This window comes from Mus caroli, unplaced genomic scaffold (genome assembly GCF_978045245.1).
Source record: "Mus caroli unplaced genomic scaffold, Mus_caroli_1 scaffold_3, whole genome shotgun sequence".
Classification (NCBI taxonomy): domain Eukaryota; kingdom Metazoa; phylum Chordata; class Mammalia; order Rodentia; family Muridae; genus Mus; species Mus caroli.
Window position 1 is genome coordinate 54055294 of NW_028227258.1, and position 21231 is coordinate 54076524.

General features: G+C 35.6%; 1 protein-coding gene across 1 annotated transcript; it reads left to right on the forward strand.

Moving 5' to 3' along the window:
* Positions 1–7719: 7719 nt before the first annotated feature.
* Positions 7720–21113, forward strand: LOC110288972 (chitinase-like protein 4). The gene is made up of 11 exons (XM_085835256.1): positions 7720–7744; positions 12238–12267; positions 12773–12974; positions 15397–15453; positions 16099–16264; positions 16805–16929; positions 18721–18844; positions 19065–19250; positions 20052–20171; positions 20254–20395; positions 21082–21113. Exons 1-11 carry the CDS (start codon positions 7720–7722, stop codon positions 21111–21113), a joined length of 1209 nt encoding a protein of 402 aa, XP_085691382.1.
* The last annotated feature ends 118 nt before the right edge of the window (positions 21114–21231 follow it).

The following is a 21231-nucleotide window of genomic DNA, read 5'->3' on the forward strand; positions in this document are numbered from 1 at the left end:
CTTGGAAAAAAAGGACATGGGAGTTTGATGGCCCTTATCCCACTCTAGTAAATTGAGAGTGTTGGACTATGGGAAAGCTGTGGAACACCATTTAGGAGGTGGGGGAACACAGTCTGAAGTCCAGGAGACAACCAGAGATGGCTCAGGAGTCACCAGGCTTGTGACAAGGTCTTGACCATATAATTGTCAATCTGTTGGACACCCAGATGCCAAAGGATTCTGCAAAAGAGCTGAGAACAGACTGGGGGCTCCAAGACTGGATCTAGCCTGGTGACTTAGGACAAGTGGGGGAAATCTGGCTGTGTCCTGTGGGGATAATCCTTGGCTTGTCTGCTACTAGCTTGGCTTGGTGGTCACTGGGGACACACAGAACCCTCCATAGGAGATTAGATGCACAGATATCTAGGAGAAGTCCCCCATTGCTCCCCATGGCCTATTCTAATCAAAACAGGCAGTTCAGTGTTTTAAGGCTTTTTTGTCATGATAGAAAGTAAATGCGAAAAAACTGTACACCAGTCCTCAGGGCGGCCTGAGTAAAATTGTTTTTTCAAGGAGGAGTATCTGGGAAGGAAAGCTTAATTGTCTGAGCCCTTCAGGCCTTTAGGTACCTCATTAAAATGGAGTTATGTCTTGAGGCTACATGACTTGTTGTCACATCCTTTACCTGTGGAAGTAATTGGGACTTTGCCCTGTATGACTGATGGCCATAAAGCTATGGAGGGCTGTGGCCTTCTTTCAGGAACATGGCAAAATGCCTTCTGTCCTTTCAGGGTTACCAGGGTTTCAAGCCTATTCTGGACAAGGAAGTACGCTGCCTTTTAGGGTCCTACAGTATAATATTCAGTGTGATCTTGCCTTTGAAATGGTAGATTGGGGCCTCAATGTGATGAAGCCTTTCTGTTTTTCATGTCAGTCATATTCTATTTATCCAGATGGAATGATGTCTCAAAATATGAATAGCCAATAGTCAGACTTCAAAAACAAAACAAAACAAAACTGATACTGAGAAAGAAGTATGCTTGCAAGCATGTGTTGTCATGTCTGCTACTACCCAGAAATCCGAAGGCTAACTTGCTCCATCATTCAGTTCTTCTCTTTATGTGGCTGCATTCCTTTTCCATGTGTTTCTTTGGCCAAAGTATAAACCTTACCTGAGACTGGCTACTGAAGTAATACAACATGTAGCTCTCTCTAGCCCTTTCTTCCAAGGCTAGTTCTTGCACCTCATTCCCTAAATACTTTGTTGGTCTTACTTCTAAATGAACATGCCTATTTAATAATATATTCCTATCAAGTTGTTCCACTCTGGAACTGTAGTACATTAGGACATGCCTCCTAAGATAATCTCTGGTACTCTTGCAAAGTAGGATCCACACATTAGTTTTTGACCAATTTCTTCCTTTTGTGTGTATAATAGATGTTACTAAAACTCCTCAAAATATTTCTAAAGGTAATACCATCTAAACAAGAAGACATTTATTATGCTTAACCAAAAGGATTAACAGTACCTACAGGAATACTCTGTACATCAGCATAAGTGCCATCTCAGCTGCCACTGAGTCAGTTACCACCCCAAACAGATTATCCCTTCTTGTTTAACTGCTGAGTTATTCTTGTATTGTGCCCCTGAGATCCCCTCAGGGGTGAATCTCTGAGAAAAGTCTGGTCTTAGGTATTGAAACATCCTTCCTTTGAGATGACCCTGTGACTTCAGCCAATGTCTTCTTGAAAGCTGATTTTATGATTTTGCTTTTCTTAAATGTCACTCGTGTATTTGTTCAGTCTAAGCAAGTAGATCAAATAGTCCTCTAACATTTAGAAAACAAGGTTATATATTAGTTTTATTTCAGCCAAGCATTAAAATCTTGGACATTGTAAGGATGGGATTCTATACAAGGCCACTGCAACTGTGTCTCTCCGTCTCTACTAGACTGTTTAGTGGGGTAGTTTAATTATTCTTTGAAGATTTAGAAATCCTTGGATTTTCTATATTGGGAGAATTTTATTACTGTTTAAATCTCATAACTTGATTTATGCTTTTAATTTTAGTGTGATAGGTCATTTGGGCATATACATTTATCCACCTGTAGGTTTTTGCCATGGACCACCCTAGTTGGGTATGGTGGTCCCTGGAACGAGGGTTCTTGAAGCTAGCTGGGGAAGGATTCAGTGGTGACAAACAGAAACAAACACAGAGCCAGTTTGAATCTGAGTGTATTCTGCTGCAGCCCTCAAGCAGGGGATTGTTATACATTAAAAAAACAAACATTACATCTCTTAGAAACTATATCCAATGAAACAATCACAGATACCATTAAAAATTATTTGGCACAGTAAAGCACAAAACTCATCCATGCATTACAACTCTGAAACTATGTATTCAGTGAATCACAAGCAGAACAGATAACATTATAAATCATCAAAATATAACTGTTCTAAAAGGATGTAATCAATGGGGGCTGTTGTCCAAGGCTAGTGGCATATTTCCAGGAGCAGGTTAGTAAATCTTTAATGGTCAGTGCTCTTAACAGCTGAACTAACTTTCCAGCCCCATGATCAATTATTATTTAACATCTAGTGCCTGAATTTTTACAATCTTAAATATAAGTTTGAACTATATTAATTCTTTCTAATTAAGGTTTTCTTTACCATAGCACAAAATCTACCTCTGATGACACACGTGTAGCCATATGAAATTTTATTTTTTTATTACATATTTTCCTCAATTACTTTTCCAATACTATCCCAAAAGTCCCCCATACCCCCCCCACTTCCCTACCCACCCATTACCATTCTTTTGGCCCTGGCATTCCCCTGTATTGGGGCATATAAAGTTTGCAAGTCCAATGGGCCTCTCTTTCCAGTGATGGCCTACTAGGCCATCTTTCGATACATATGCAGCTAGAGAAAAGAGCTCCGGGGTACTGGTTAGTTCATCATGTTGTTCCAACTATAGGGTTGCAGATTCCTTTAGCTCCTTGGGTACTTTCTCTAGCTTCTCCATTGGGAACCCTGTGATCCATCCAATATCTGACAGTGAGCATCCACTTCTGTGTTTGTTTGGCCCCGGCATACTTTCACAAGAGAGAGCTATATCTGGGTCCTTTCAGCAAAATCTTGCTAGTGTATGCAATGGTGTCAGCGTTTAGAAGCTGATTATGGGATGGATCCCTGGATATGGCAGTCTCTAGATGGTCCATCCTTTTATCACAGCTCCAAACTTTGTCTCTGTAACTCCTTCCATGGGTGTTTTGTTCCCACTTCTAAGAAGGAGCACAGTGTCCACACTTTGGTCTTCATTCTTCTTGAGTTTCATGCGTTTAGCAAATTGTATCTTATATCTTGGGTATCCTAAGTTTTGGACTAATATCCACTTATCAGTGAATACATATTGTGTGAGTTCCTTTGTGATTGTGTTACCTCACTCAAGATAATGCCCTCCAGGTCCATCCATTTCGCTAGGAATTTCATAAATTCATTCTTTTTAATAGTTGAGTAATACTCCATTGTGTAAATGTAAGAGATGGCTCAGTGGGTAAGAGCACCCACTCAGTGGGTAAGACTGCTCTTCCGAAGGTCCTGAGTTCAAGTTCCAGCAACCACATGGTGGCTCACAACCACCATGAGGTCTGACTCCCTCTTCTGGAGTGTCTGAAGACAGCTACAGTGTACTTATATACAGTAGAAATAAAAAAAAAATTTATTATTGGGAAAGTTTTTATCATCATAGTTTTGTAAATGATTTAGAAAGCAAAGTGTTGGTTTCCCCAGCGATAAGGTCATGTTAGTGGCCCCATCTCTAGAGATGGTTCCTTACCCATTATTCTCACTTAAGATCTTGGCCTGGGCTACCTGGAACATGTAAATAAGAAGAGGAAAAAGAGAAAATAAAAGAGATAGATTGCAATGAGAACTACAGTTCAATATTTTTTCTCAGGCAAAGAGTTCCACAACCAGTTCCAGGAGGCCTCCCCTTTTTGAGGTCAATCGCCTCAGTCTGTGGAACTAGTCACACACACCCTACTGGAGGTTGTTTGGGAATATAGGTTTTTACACTATTCCGTAAGACAGTCAGGCTGTCACTGTGACATATTTATTACTAAATCTCTTACTCTCTCTCTCTCTCTCTCTCTCTCTCTCTCTCTCTCTCTCTCTCTCTCTCTCTCTCTCTCACACACACACACACTCTCACTCTCACTCTCACTCTTTCTCTCTCTCTGTATTATCTTCTGGTTTCACTTTATTAATTCCTAACTGATATTAATCATTTCTTGCGATACACTTGTATGAGGCTTCAGTTTTTCGTTTGTTTATTTGTTTTTTCAGATTCCTTGAGTTACAGCATTATGAGAAGTTTACCATACATCTATACATATTTAACTCACATTATCTCTTGGAACTTCTTATCTCTATTCCAAATATACTTACAATTTTGTTTTTATATTGTCATTTGACTTTGGAAAATTTTATTTCTCCACTGATTCTTCAATAGCACATTGGTCATTAAAAAGTATTACTTATCCTTCAAGTATTGGTGCAATTTGTGTAGTTTTCCATGCTATTACTTTATAGTTGTATTTTACTAGTTTTATTATTATACTGTTTGAAAGAGCTTCCTGCTTTATGCTGTCTTTCCAGGCAGGGCTGCATGTTGCAGAAGCTCTGTTCAAACCTGAATATTTTTATTCAGTGTACCAACTATTTTTCTTCCTTTGTACGTTTTTGGTATTCTGTCACTGAGTTTGAAGTTTCCTGATACTCTTTTTCTCCTTTGGACATTGAATCATCAACTTCTCTTTCTATTTCTTGCTTTTACTTTCAGAGTCTTGTGGAGGAGGTTTATATTTCAGAGTTTTACCTGGAAGTATTCAAGAGTGCTATGAAGAGGATAGAAAACAGTTAACTTGTTTTCATTTTTAAGAAATGAAAAGGAAAAAAATACCAGGAAAAAAAATGAAAGGAGGGCAACTTCCAAAATCATAAAGAAAAACAAACAAATAAACAAAATTAAAAAATAAATAAAATTCCCATCATGTTCAGACCATAGTCTGTCTGATACGCACACACACACACACACACACACACACACACACCACAGGTTTTCAGTGTGGGCCAAGTTCAAAGATTTAGAAAGGTGACAAATGGACAGTGATATTCATTGTCACTGAAGGATAGAGTTCAGGGAAAGGAATGCTTCATTACTGAATGAGGAATATAAACCTGTTTCACCCTAGTTTTAGTGGTTGTTATCTGAATTTATCTTTCTAAGTATTGAAGTACCAAGGTCAATATTTATATTCTAAAGACACCCAACATATGCCAGTATTTTGAGGCAGAAATTGTTAGCATTGGGCTTTTGTTTGATTCTTTTGTAATCAGTGCACTGGAATCACACATGACTAGACACTGTATACAGTGGTGAGAATTGAAAATAAAAAGGAGAAGTAAGTTCTCTTTTTTCAGATTTGCTCTGAGGGAGTACATTCTTTGTCCTGAACTATTTCTGAACTTCTTTATGTTTAAAAAATTGTGAAATCATTCCAGTATAGTGAATTAAACATCTGAATTGTACTGCTATATATAAAATAAAGTATGACCAAAGAAACAGAAGAAACAAACAAAAACTTTAAAGTGTTTTTGTACACAAAGAGTAGAATACTAATTGTGATCAAAAGCAGCAAAGTCAGAAGTATGATCTGAGTAAAGACTGTTGAGTCCCCAAAATAGGTAATAAGAAAAAAATATCCCAAGGCAATATTGAAGAATGAAGCTTACTAATTGTGTGATTGGCATTGTGTCGAAACACCCAGTATATTGTGTAGTTAACAGGCCTACAGGAGCAAACTCTCTCACTGTTTATTCTCAGGGATATGGTAATAGGCAAGAAAATACAGGAGGCTGCACAGTTTAGAGTATTTCATGATCTATGAATGGGGAATGTGAATTCACTGATTTGCATGTGATCAGGGAACAGTAAAGGTTCCAAAAAAAGTTTTGTAAGGCCTTAAATGAAGAGTGGAACTTTGGAGCTATTCAAAGGCCACAAAAATGAGAAAGGGTATAGTATCGGGTGACATATTATCTGCACTGCACATATAACTATCTTAGGGTCTGATGGCTAATATGTGATGTTCAATGTTGAGGCCACTGTCTGATGACTCCTGATGTGATATCCAGTGATGAGATCTGAATAACAATGAGAAATATGGGGAAGAGTCAGCTGAGCATGGAAGTAACAAGGAAAGTATTTGTAATATGATGAATACAACATAGAAGAAGAAAATGAGAAATAGCCAAATTAAAGAAACATAATTTTTTATCAAGAGCAAAGGCTGAAAAAGGACGTGATTTTTACATGTGTTCTTACAACTGAATTTAGAGAAGGAATAAGTGTGAAGAGAGGTGATACTTCTGAGTTATGTTGAGGGAAAGAAATGGGCAGTTTGTTGATTTGTTTTCTGAGTGTCCACTCTATATTATCATTAAATTATAACCTCATCTATCACAGTGATTGTTTATCAATAGTATTGTTTGCCTTTAGACCAATCTTAATTTCAAAAATATTAAATCAACACAAGATTATTTCACTGTCAATCTCATGTTCTCTAAGTTCTCTAAGAGCAATTAAAGTAATATCTCACCAAGGAAAAGAGATGAGGAACAGTGTGTGAATATAGAAAAAGGGGTAGGAGCAGACATGTTGAGACAAGTAGCAATGTTTCCCTTGATCACTAGTTAATGTCCTTCTTAATTATGTGATCCTCAGCAGGGTCACTTTCTTTTGTCTGCCCCTTGAACAGTTTTGTAGATCATTGTATATATACTAATGAATCTGAACTTAAACCTTTGACCATATTTGGAGACAAAACTTAATTCTTTCTCATAGTTCTCTGATTACTTGCTACTCTGCTCTTTAGCAAACCTCAGGGTTGTGTAAATCTTTAAATAGATTTTAATACCAACCACCACCCAATTCTTACCTTGACACAATTCTTAATTCTCTCAAGAAAACATTTTCCCTGCCTTTGGCTTAGAGCCATGCAAGTTCTTTGGAACTCTTAGGAAATCAATATCCATGAAAGAATTTTGTAAGATTTACTCACTTATTTCTGAAGAATAGGGTGTGCCTATATTCCATTTAATTATTCAGTGTCAAAAACTCTGCGTTCAAAGATAATGATACTACTCTTTCTTATGATTAAACTGATATTCCTCATGAAAAAAAAAAAACAAACCAAAAAACACAGGATCAGTGTCCACAGAGTTGCTCATAACATCCAAAATGCCCTTAGATAATTATCTCAGAATTATAGTAAATGAATGAGGTCAGCAAAATGTCTTCCATAGAATCAACTTGTTTAATTTTCTATCTGAATAAGATTTGCTTAGCTATGAAATAAATACAATAAGCATTAATTCCAATATCCAAAGATATGCTGAGTCCCTGGGAACTGCCAATATGGTCTTAGTGGATGATTGATACATAATGTAAAGAAATGTCCACTTCTTATAAACATAGCTATCTTGACTGAACCGGTGATAAAAGGTGCTGGTTATATATTAATGGAGCTTATTCAGCAATGTGAAGCTATTAATTAAAAGATTATTCACAAACACTTCCTGCTCCAAATTTTCCATTTTCAAAACATTATGAAAATCTTGGTCTCAGAGTGTATAAAAAGCTAGCAAAAGCTCTCCAGAAGCAATCCTGAAGACACAATGGCCAAGCTCATTCTTGTCGCAGGTGAGTTGATAATCTGATGCAGAACTTCACTCTTGCATGGTTTTTCCCTTACAGGATCTGACAAGGAAGCAATTTGTACACTACAGCTCTATGCTTTTCTATTCTTTGTAATTGCTCATTTTCTTTCCATTTTCAGGGTTTCTCTAGCTCTCATAAATTCATGAGCTGAGAGAATTCTTCTGCTTTCAGTGGTAGCACAGCCATAACAATAATGGCTTACCTTCATTCAGGGCTTGTTTTGCTCTTCCTTTCCTACTCATTCCTTACCCTGCTCTCCTTGCTGTGCCACCTGTTGAATTTCCTATTGTGTTTATTTCAGTTACTTTTTCAGAGAGAGGCCGGAGTAGAATCTGAGAGGTGTAATCAGTAGATTACATACTGATTCAAATCCAAAATCTTTGCACTGAACACTCACCAATAGAAATATACATGATAAGACACCTGATTTAAAAAGCAAATCAACACAAAGAGAAACCCTCTTCAAAAATAAACTGTTACTTTGTTGCTATAAATAGCATCTTGGACAAAACATTCTATTTATGTGGCATGGTTTCTTGACAGATTGATGTAAACAATGGCCAAATTCAAATGATATTGAATAGCATACTTTATATGCTGTCTTGACTTATGGAAGGCTTGGTTGATTACTACTCTGGAGACTGAGGCTACTATATGTATGCTCACTAATTAGAGGACCTTGTGAATAATCTCATTCCATATCACTTGCAGAAGTAACAGGTTTCAAATTTTATAACAATTAGGACATAGAAAGTGGAACATGAGGACATTGCCAGATTTTACTGATCACTGTGGAGGAGTTTGACTGGCATTATGTCTTCAAGGTCCATACCTCATATACTGTAAAGTTTATAGGGGATGTAATGATCAATAATCAGTAGGATGGCCCAGTAGGATTTTTCCTTAGATTCCATATATAATGATCAATAGTCTAGAACTTTAAGTCAATAGGCCATAGCTCATCTCTGTGGTATTTTACTAGTTCTTTCTTTCATCAGAAAAAGAGATAAGTTACAAAAGAGCAGCATGAAATTATTATGCCAACCCAGCACATAATAGATGCTTTTATAATTTGTTGCTGTAAATTTCAAGTAAATAATTCTTATCAAAATATCTCCTAAATTTAGTATAGTCTTATAAATGGTAATAAAACCATAAAATATTACTTATCCTAGAATGTATACATACAGTTAACTTATAAAATTATTAAACAGGTATAACTTTTAAGACTCATGAGAAAGCTAGTACTGTAAAAGTTTTGTACTGGTTCATCCTGCCAGTTCCATACTCCCAAAAATAAGAGTCAGATTCAAAATGTATTTATAAATCTCTTGTCCAGATAGCTTGGCTCTTGTCTTATTGCTATAACATAGAATATACTGTTTATTCTAACCTACATCCTGCCACATTTCTTGTTACCTATGTGGAGATATCATGTACGTATCTCATTGTCCCATCTTCCCAGCAAATAATCTAATACCTGGTACTGACCTAGAATATTTCATGCCTCCCAGAATCCCTACCTCCTCTTTTTTACCTAATATATAGGTCATCAAATTTATTATCAAAAAGAACCATATCCATTCAGAAACAAGATATTTTCTCTATATGGTAAGGTGCTCATGTACAATGAAAAATACAAATTTTCACCTCCTTAGTAGAGTGTATAATCCCATGTCAATACCATACAGAAAATATAAATAATATTCTCTGGAAATTCTACAGGAATTAAGTGGAAGATGATATCAATAAATGGTAAAGAATGGATATGTTATTGTATTTTAAGATTTAATATTATTGGGAGTGGGATTAAATCTTACAATGGACTATGTGTGCTATCTTGAATTAGTAAATACACATTTTTGATTAACTTTAAATTTAATATGATATACTAGTTTCATATAGAATTTGGAAGAGTAAACTGGAATGAACACAGAGTCCTAATAATATCTGATCAATATTGAAGGAATGGAAATATTTTACCAAAAGCATCTTACATATTAGTGTCTGGGAATGGTTTCTACTTTTTTCCTATCAGCATACATACAGAACACTAGAGGAAACTTCTGAGCTGGAAATGGAACATGCATAGGCCCATTTATCCTTAGAGAAAGAAATGTCTAATAACCGTACCTAGAAATTTTTCTACAGTACAAGAGTTGGCAGAATCATCCATTGTACGGAGCACAAGGTCCCTAATGAAGGAGCTAAAGAAAATACCCAAGGAGCTAAATAGGTCTGATTCCCAATAGGAGTAACATCAAATGATCTAACCTGTACCTCCAGAGCTCCTTGAAACTAAATCACCAATCAAAGAAAACACATGGTGGGACATGTGGCTCTAGCTGTATATCTAGATGATGATGACCTACCTAGTCGATCATCAATGGGAGGAGAGGCCTTTGGTCCTGTGAAGGTATTATGCCCCAGTGTAGGGGAATGCCAGGATTTGGAATGGGAGTGTGTAAGTTTGGGAGCAGGGTGAGTTGGGAAAGCATAGGGGATATTCAGAGGGGAAACAAGGAAAGAAGACAACATTTAAAATGTAAATGAAGAAAATATCAAATAAAAATAGTAAATCAATCAATCAATCAATCAAAGTGGACATTAAAAAGATAAAGACAAACACTGGCCTTGGGACATACCTGTGACTGAAAGAAGACAGTAAATTGTTTAACAGTGCCTAAATTTGCAACTGAATCATTTTATTACTTTTGAATAAGAATATTAATAGCTAAGAAGCATGAACAATAAAAATGACTTCCTGTATCTGAAAAGAATATGCATTTCTGGGAACTGTCGAAATAATTTAAAATGAATTGTTTCCTAGGGTGATAGTTTTCACCCATCTTAGGAGTAGGAGACAGGGCACTTTTAGTTATATGGAACTATAAAATTGTTGGTCAGATATTAAAGTAGATAAGTCAACAGTAGGAAACTATTGGTTTAATAATTGTCCACACACATATTATGGTAAAAACTTTCTACCATAAAATATGGTATTACCTAGAAAACGTAATAATCAGGGTCTGAAGTGATGCAAAAAGCCCACTGAATGAAGAATTCTATAGCTGTCCTGTAGACATCATAGCCAAGCTCATTGTTGTCACAGGTAAGTTGAAAATCAGAGAGAGAGCCTTTGTCTTGCTGAAAGAAATAGTTTTAACTCCACAACATTTTGCTTTCAAATTCTTCATCTATCATTTGAAATTGTGTCACTTTACTCAGGATATTTTTTTAGCTGTCATAAGTCCATCTTGTGAGAGAACACTCATGCCTACATTGATGCCACAGGCTTAGCACTAATATCTTATATACATTCAAGTATTCTTTACTGTTTGTCTTTTGTGCAGCCATTCATTAACTTACACCTCTTCCTGTGCCTCCTTACTGAAAATGCAATTCTGTGACTTTATCCTAATTGCTGTCCTGGAACCTATTTTAAGAGAAGGGAATCAGTAGATTCTGAGAGAGAAGTGTCTATTTTTCTTGCCTCTTCTCTATTCAGCATCATTTCACATTTGTCCTTTTTTATCCTTTTTATTTGATGACATAGATCTGTCCTATACAAACACACAGTTATTCCAAGTGTGATAGTTAGTCACTGTTTTAATAAAGTTGCTGAAAACTCACTATACTCTGTTCATGTGATTCAGTAATGTTGTACAGTTTCAGAAAGTTATTCAAATGACTTAATTCTCAATGTTTAGAAGAATCAGATAAGAGGAGCTTTAATTCATGATGATGATTCAAACCTAAAACTCACCGTGTCTCATAAGTTTTTCCAATAGAAAGCCAGATTTGGGTAACTAATGAGACACCATGATTCAAAACACACACACACACATACACACACACACACACACACACACACACACACACACATACACAGTACAAGAAAACAAAAATGCCATCAACAGGAATGATTCCCATCCTAAGCTGTGCACTGATAGTCCAAACTGATAACTGGAGTCAGTCATTATGTTTTCTCTGGCAACTGTGGGTGTTCAATGTTTTCAAACATCCAAAAGTTTCCTGGAGATACTCTTATGTGCTTTAGATATGGCATCAGCTGGAGAAGGTTTGATTCATTACAGATCTTAGAACTAAGTTTCATACATGTATGAACATTAAGCAGGTATAGTTATAAATAATTTCAATCAGAAATTCTTGTAGTTCTAGTACACTTAATGTTGAATAACAATTAGGACATTGAGGGAGGAACATGAAATATTGATAGTGTGGACTAGAGAGTGTAGCAAAGGTTGAAGGCCATGATAACTTTAAGGTCCCCACATTGTTGAAACAGTATTTTTTTTGTTTTTGCCAAAATAAATTCTCTTGCAAGAGGAAATGAGCTACAGATGCTAAGATGGTCTACAAGGATTACAACTTTTATGTTATTCCAATTGTTATGGTTATATCAATTGATCCAGGGAAAGAAATGTTGTCTCCCTATCTTTCTCTCTTTCTAGGTCTGGCAATTCTTCTGAATGTACAGCTGGGTGAGTTTTTGATCAAATCTTTCTTCAACATGAATCTTTAATCCTGATTCATTATTTTTAATGTGGTTTTCTGATAATCATAATTACTTTATATTTGATATATAGACTCAAATATCAAGAGATAATTGGTTGGTGGAAATGTAGTAGATTTTCCTCTTGGGTAGTAGGATAGCATCAGTTTTCTCTGCTGTCATTACTAATGAGATGAGTTGGGAGTTTTGAAATTGACAACTTTTGGATTTTACAGATATTGTACATTTCTTTGGGTTTTTTTTTTCACGAGGCACAAAAATGTATCTGAGTTTTGACTATGTATTTGTTACAATTGTAAGCAACCGAGTCATTGACTGGTTAGTAAGAGATACTCATTTGCAGAAATATTTTCAACACTCATCTCTTCCTTACAAGAAAATGTCTGATGCTAAACAAATAAGGTCATAAAGGCAAAATTGTTAGCCAAAAATAAGGCATCTACATCAGGACATCAACTGATAACTTTCCACAGGATCTTCCTACCAGCTGATGTGCTACTATACCAGTTGGGTGAAGGACAGGCCAACAGAAGGGAGTTTCAAACCTGGTAATATTGACCCCTGCCTGTGTACTCACCTGATCTATGCTTTTGCTGGGATGCAGAATAATGAGATCACTTACAAAAGTGAGCAAGACTTGCGTGACTATGAAGCATTAAATGGTCTGAAAGACAGGTAAGGACAGAAATATCTGGTTGATATCAGCTTTCTAATAGTTGCTATATCTCAGTTCTTCCTAAAATGTATGTCAGAATCAACAAAATAAATGATGATTCCATTAGTGTATTCTTGAGTTTTAAATTGAGACAGGCTATACCTTCATCTTTTTATTTATTCTATCACTCATGTCCTTGATTCTGCATATACCTCTGAATGTCTCATAACCACATGTTATATGACCCCATATTTTATATGTAGGGTTCTTCCTATACATAGTTCTTGAAATATTCTTCCTGCTTCATTCTGTTGTTTAACCAACACTATGTTCCTATCTCTCAGTTAGAATCATCATTTTATTTTCACATTCTATGTGTTCAAATATTATAGATACCATTTGTGATTCAGACCATATTCTATTGGTCTGTCTTACACCTATTTATTTTAATACCTTGACTACAAGCTTCAAAAATACATTTCCACAGAAACAACACCAATTTTAATACTTTTAATGTTTGAGTAATACTTCTGGATATATAGGAAACACAGCACATTGTCCTTTCACCTAAGTCTTGATGATTACTCTGACTTAAGTTGTATTTGTGAATCAAGCTACAGTTGCTCTTGACACACTGCCTCCTCTTGAAAACCCTGGGTATGTGTATTTTGGAGATAAACTGAAGAGTGAGTTTTTAGATCATGTGGCAATTATACCATTCTAAAAGATTTTCAGGATGCTTTTAGTGTAACTGTACTTAGTTATATTTACACCAGGACTGTACAATTTTTTACTTCATCCATATACATGATGATATTGATTTGCTTTTATCTTCCACTGTTATAGCTACCTAGAAAGACATGAAAAGATAGGCCAATGCAGATGAAATTTAAATTTTCTTTTAATCATAGTGTTAAGTTTGCTAAATTCAACTGTTAAACAGAAGTCTTTCTTTGAGGACATTGTTCCAAGGATTTTCCTTTTCTATAAAATGGTTTATATTCTCGATACTCAATTACTGATTTATGCATGATCATATTAATTCATGATCATATTCCATTTTGAAACTCAATTACTGATTTATGCATGATCATATTAATTCATGATCATATTACATTTTGAAACTCTCTCTAGTCTAAACCTCCTTTCTCTATTGACTTTATTTCTTTCCCTAATTTTATTTGTGAGAAAGAAAAACAACAAAGCTATTTTAATCTTTCAATAGTAGCTTGTAAATTTCTGATACATAATAAAAATATTCATGGTCCAAATCAACCACATGGGGATTTCTCCATGTTCTTTCAATTATTTAGAACCTTCATATCTTATGTTTACAACCCACTTCACATTCAGGTAATATTTTTATGTTGTATGAGCCTGGGTCACAACTTCCTGTAAGAATTACTTGTGTGAACACTATTTTCCTAGGAACCTTCTGCTGTGGGAATTTTGTCACTTAAAAGTAGAAAGCCACATGATTAATAGCAAAGATGTACGTGATTGTTTTTATTACCTTCTCTGACTTTGTAAAAGATATCTTAGTTTTGGATACATCAGTGTTGTGGTTCATCTTTTTTTGTCATTTGTTTGTTTTTTGAGAAACAACAAAACTGCAATCTTTATGAATTAATTCAGGAATCTAGAAGTGTGGGATATTAGAAGGTAAATATCTCTTCTCCCAAGAATCAGAAATGTTTGATATCTGTAAAAGTTTTGTTATATTTAACAATAAACTGAAAATTTATTTCCATCAATTGACAGGTTAGGGAGTTTAGTCATACCAACGGTCTACAAGACTCAGATGATATCTTCTTTAGGTAGTAACATTAACTTTAGGAAAAATCTAAGGTATAATTTCCAACTGCAAATGAGTTCAATACAAGGTCTTATACCCAATAGTATCCCTGGCATGCTTTTCACTAAAACTATAAGTAGATGCCTGAAAGCAATTCCTATTCCTACCACAGATCATAGAAAATGAATCTCTGAGGAAAGGCAAGGACCCTAAAAGTTTAATGTCTTCTCAAAGTTGCTAATCAATTATTATGGAATTTGATGTGTCAAACAAAGTATTTAAGTGAAGATGTATACTTCCAAAAGGAATGGTTTGTATTTACTGATGAGGATTGAGAAATAATAAAGATCCATATACTTGTCACTTTTGTTACTAGGGAGAATGTGAGTTAATTATGGTTCTAAGTTACTTGAACTGACAAGTAGTCACTACACTACTTGGTAATCACGTCTGAAATTTACTATTATTTAAGTAGCCTGAGCTTAAAGTATGATAATGAAGAACTATTAAGTATTACTCAATATTGAAAAACTTCTATAATGTTATGTCAGAAAAATGACTAGTATGAGTAATTTATAAAAAGCACAAATATTTTATATAAAGGATGCCAAGTGTTTTGATATTTTGCTTTTTCTGTCCTTTTTGAGGAACACTGAGCTAAAAACTCTCCTGGCCATTGGAGGATGGAAGTTTGGACCTGCCCCGTAAGTTCTATAAACATGGACTACTAGACTTTGTAGGGGAGCTAGAGATGTAAAATCACATGTTGATTATTTCACATTTTGCAAGGAAATTGAAGGAAATGAATTGAGTATGTAGGTTAATATGTAAATAATTTTAATAGGGCCTCAAATAAACAGTAAACGTTCTTCCCATGTACATGTATGTCCTTCAAAATTTCACATTTGTCCTAATATTTCGGGATGCATGCTATGAGAATATTTTTTTTTACTAATAAATGAACAGTCATTCACTTACAGTATTTCATGTTCTCCAGCACAGACAGATGTTATATTTTGCTCTAGACTAACTTTTCAAGAAATAAAACTATGGCCCCTTATTAGAAAGAGATTTTTGTGTATTAGATATGAACTTGGAATGTTTGAAGACAAATATGGGTTAGGATGAACATAAATTTCAAATGCCGGGGAAAGTTATTAGTAGTTAATATGATGCTAGGAAAATAAAGGGTATTATTTAGATAGGTGATGTAAATATAAAGGGAGGATGGGAGAGAAACAGGGCACCTAGGTGAAGGACAAAGAGTCAAAAATCAACTGTGAACTGTTTTGTGCCCAAGGTATCCATGTCATAGAAGTCTAACGCTAACTTCTTTCAATATGCATAAGGTTCAGTTCCATGGTCTCTACTCCTCAGACCCGTCAGACATTCATTAAGTCAGTTATCAGATTCCTCCGTCAATATAAGTTTGATGGCCTCAACCTTGACTGGCAGTACCCTGGGTCTCGAGGAAGCCCTCCTAAGGACAAACACCTCTTCAGTGTTCTGGTGCAGGTCAGTCTATTGGAAAAATACTTTGGTCCTAAAAGGTTTAAATCTCTCCATTTCAAGAACTATGAATTTTACTAAACCAAAAAATACAGAATTGTAGAATCTCAGCACTGTGTGTGTCCTAACTTATGAGTCCTTTGTTCAACAAACATGTGAGACATTACTTTCCATGCTGTTCAAGAACAATAGTACATCATAATATGCCCTCTGGGGAGTGAGTCATGTGTCATGATCTTCATGTTACCAAAAAAACCATTAATATACAGAGAGTGTTTGAGTAACTTTCCAGGATCACATAGCTAGTAAGTTTCACAACTAATTTTGTTGTTTGCATGCATAGTTCAATCCTTATAAGCCAGAAGTTTTTTAAATTTCTATACAAATGAGGTTGCCATAAATTAATATGATCAATTTCAATGATTTATTGAGGTATTTACACAATAAAGTAAAAATAAATTGTAAACGTCCATTGAAAAAATTTACATGACTCATAGTTATCATAAAACTATGAAACAACATGTGAGTACATTGTACTTTTTGTAGGAAATGCGTAAAGCTTTTGAGGAAGAATCCGTGGAGAAAGACATTCCAAGGCTGCTACTCACTTCCACAGGAGCAGGAATCATAGACTTAATCAAGTCTGGTTACAATATCCCTGAACTGTCTCAGTAAGTGAGAATCCATCTTCAGGACTCCTGTGCAGGTTTAAGCAGAGGTCACTTATTTATTGGTTGCTTCAAGGCACTGTTATGTGTATGCTTTGACTACATAGGAATGAAAATGGTCCTAAGAAAGAATTCTAACTTTATATTTATTTGTCTTATATAATGTGTTTATCTATAGAATCATTTCATACATTAATATAATGCATTTTGATCATATACATTCACTAATAGCTTCCTCTGTAAATCATCCTAATAGCTGTAAGTATATTCTTCTGAATTATAGGTTTTTGGCTTTCAGATGTTTTCTACTTATTAGATATTTTCTTTATTTACATTTTCAAATGTTATCCCATTTCCTAGTTTTCCCTTGAAAATTTCCTAACCCCTTCCCATGCCCCTATAGCCCAACACACCCACTCCCATTCTGTGAGCCAGGCATTCCCCTATACTGGGGCATAGAACCTTCACAGGACCAACGGCCTCTCCTCCCACTGATGACTGACTAGGCTATTCTCTGCTACATATGCAGCTAGAGCCCTGAGTCCCACCATGTGGTTTCTTTGATTGGTAGTTTAGTAACAGGGAGTTCTAGGGTAAATGCTTTCAGTTTTTAATGAAGTTAATCTTCCCTTACACAAGTTCTAAATCCAATATACACCTGGCTCATGGCTCATCCATGAGAATACAGGCACCTACCAAAGGCCTCATTCCTAAGACAGCTTGAAACTGATTCATTTTGCAGCCATTAAGTAATACCTTCTTTATAATATGGTGGGCTTGGGTCTAGAACTCATGCCCAAAGTGCTAGAATTTTGTGAGACATAATATCATGCAAGTATTGTGCATATAACACAAGCTGCTATGACAAAATGTTTTCTCATTTTTATTAGATACTACATGTATTTACATTTCAAATGCTATCCCCTTTCCCAGTTTTCCCTCCAGGAACCCCCATCACAACCCCTTGCCAACTGTTTCTATAAGGGAGCTTCCCCTCAAACCAACCTATACCCTCCTCACTGCCCTGGCATTCCCCTATGCTGGGGAATTTAGCCTTCATAGGACTAAAGACCTTTACTCCTATTGATGCCAGACAATGCTATCCTGTGCTACATACAGGAATGGAGCCAAAGGTCTCCCTATCTGTACTATTTGCTTGGTGGTTTGATTTTGCTATGTCTAAAGTTAATGTGCATTGTTCATCAGTATGGTTTTAGCATCAAGTTATGGTGAACATCCTAGAGCTTTTACAATATGCTGGATTATTTTTGGTGTCTATGATGACCGTACAAAAATAATGTATTAGAAGTATAACATGCCTGACACTGATGTTTTCATTTAATAGCTCATGTCTCTTTGCAGTAGCAGTATTACTGATTCATATTACATCTATTCAACTGTGAATATTATATATTTTTAGATTACAAGTTAGTATATTCACTAGATTATCTTTTCTATATCCTTTATTTATTTCCAAGTCATGATTTTTTCCCTAGTCTCCCCCAAGCTCCATGCTTAAGTTTATTAACAATCTACTTCCTAACTGTTTTATTTCAATGATGGTCTATTTATACCTTTGCTTGATTTTTGTTCTTTGGACTGGCAGATGATAACTTTACACAAACCTGTCTTTCAGCCCACATAGCAGTAGAAAAATGAAATCAGAGAACTACACAGGAGTCCATGGGAAGAAAAATGATGCATATATTAGAATGTATATTAGGGAAGAATACAAGGATGAACTTGAAGAAAATTAACAGAAACATTGATTCTAAGAACTTTCCTTTACTCCAGGTCTCTTGACTATATTCAGGTCATGACATATGATCTCCATGATTCCAAGGATGGCTACACTGGGGAAAATAGTCCCCTCTATAAATCTCCATATGACATTGGAAAGAGTGCTGATCTAAATGTGGTAAGACATTAACAGATTCAAATGGAATTGAGAAATTAATGCATGAGCCTATGCCATTTATTTTATCTGAAAAATTATAACTAAGTAATCCATTTTGGAAAACAGATTTTATTTTTTACCTATAAATTCACACAATTTGAGATACAAGAAGGGAGAACTAACCTATATAAACACAGGTTTCCAGAGGTTCTAGCAAAAATTTTACTTTCTGTCACTACAGGATTCAATTATTACCTACTGGAAGGACCATGGAGGAGCTTCTGAGAAGCTCATTATGGGATTTCCAGCATATGGGCATACCTTTATCCTGAGTGACCCTTCTAAGAATGGAATAGGTGCCCCTACTGTTAGTGCTGGACCACCAGGAAAGTACACAAATGAACAAGGACTCCTGGCTTACTTTGAGGTCAGTATATTGGTTTTAGTGTGCTTAGTGATTTACAGACCCATATCTATGTTTGAGAATTGGAATCACCTGAAGTGTATGTTTAGTGTAGACAGTATGTACTCTTCCTAAGCAGATACAATATGACAAGTGCTTACATATTTTATAGTATACATTCATGTAATTAATAATGAGAGGTAATTTAGAATATACAAGTTGGTACAACATACCAAAAAATAATATTCATAAATATGACTATAGTATGTCTATTTACTGCTGGGGTTGATTCTAAAAATACAGAACAAGTATGAGGGCAACATGGGATCATTTTAAAAATAATTCAAGCATTAATATTCCATTGTGTCCTTGCCTAGTTTGATATACTTGACCTCAAATTCAATGTACAGAAGTGTGTATACATAGATGGAATCACACTATGGCAGTATAAGCTAAGAAGATTACTGAGAACCCTCATAATTAATACTTAGAATATCAAATTTTAGGAACCTGGGATATAAGAATCATCCGTTTGAATACTACTATCTTAGCTATTAATCAGGACAATGTTTCAGAAAGTAATAATGTTCTAAAGAGGACTAGTGATGCACCTCAAATTAGTTTACATCCCTAGTCTGGGGAAATGTCTAGTTGTGGCCTGTAGGACCAGGAAACTCAGGGAAATATCTTTTAACTCTAAGACAATTAAAGCATTTTTAGAAAATAGAGAAAACTCCATACGAGAATGGAGAAATGATAAATAACTTGAATGTTTTTACCTTCTTGGAATTAATATTTACAAGATTTGAATCTGTTTATTTAAAGATTTGTACATTTCTGAATGAAGGAGCCACTGAGATCTTTGATGCCACCCAGGAAGTACCCTATGCCTATCTGGGTAATGAGTGGGTTGGTTATGACAATGTGAGGAGCTTCAAGTTGAAGGTAAGCTTAGAACATTGAATGTGCTGAGATAGCAGTCTGATTCCCAGGAAATCAAGTGACTAAATGTCTTCTGTTTCAACAGGCTCAGTGGCTCAAGGACAACAATTTAGGAGGTGCTGTGGTCTGGCCCCTGGACATGGATGACTTCAGTGGTTCTTTCTGTCACCAGGGACGTTTCCCTCTGACATCTACTTTAAAGAGCGATCTCTATATACACAGTGCAAGTATGAGACACTAGAGTTTTAAGCACAGTATATAATACCCTTCATTCACTCAAAGCTTGCCTGAATACCCCCAATCTAACTCCTGAGTCATATTTTCCCATTCATTGATGTGCTCTTTTAAAAGTTATATACACCTCGCCCCTCTCTTCAATTCCATTAACTCATGTTGCACACTTATTAGCAACCAGGAATACCTTGATGTGAGGCAGGTTTTGCGAGGACTATTAACTATTCATGTTATGAGATTGCAGAAACTATATTCACCCTTGCTATCAGATTTTTCTCCTCTTCTAGCCATGTCATCCTTTGGGACTTTTTTTCAGAAATACTTTGTAAATACTGGCATGAATGTGTCTGTCCATATTGATTGTATATTCTACTTTATTCTGAGATTTTTAACAAACTGGTTTACCCACTGGGTATCAAGGAAGTATTGCTTATGGCATGGATGGTAAAAGCAATATTTTTAATTGCTAGTCCAGCCTGCTCTGAGGTAGGATTTTGAAACCTGGAAATAGGTTAACCACTGCGATGATGTTGTAAATTCCCAAAATACTATGTCTGGATTTATTGTCTGATATAAACTGAAAGACACTGAAGTAAAATGCTTTCTTAGATCCTAGATTGTAGATTTCTTTCCCACTTGCCTCCAGGGTAACTGCTGTGTCTTACTCTGTGTGTTTCAGGCTGCAAGGCCCCTTATCGAGGGGAGCTTTAGACAATGATTTCTACTTGAAACTCTCAGAAGAAGAGCAAATTCAACGGTTTTTCCACTATGGATTCTGCATCATGCTTACATGGAGAATAATAGAACTAACTCACGATCTTTCTTGAAT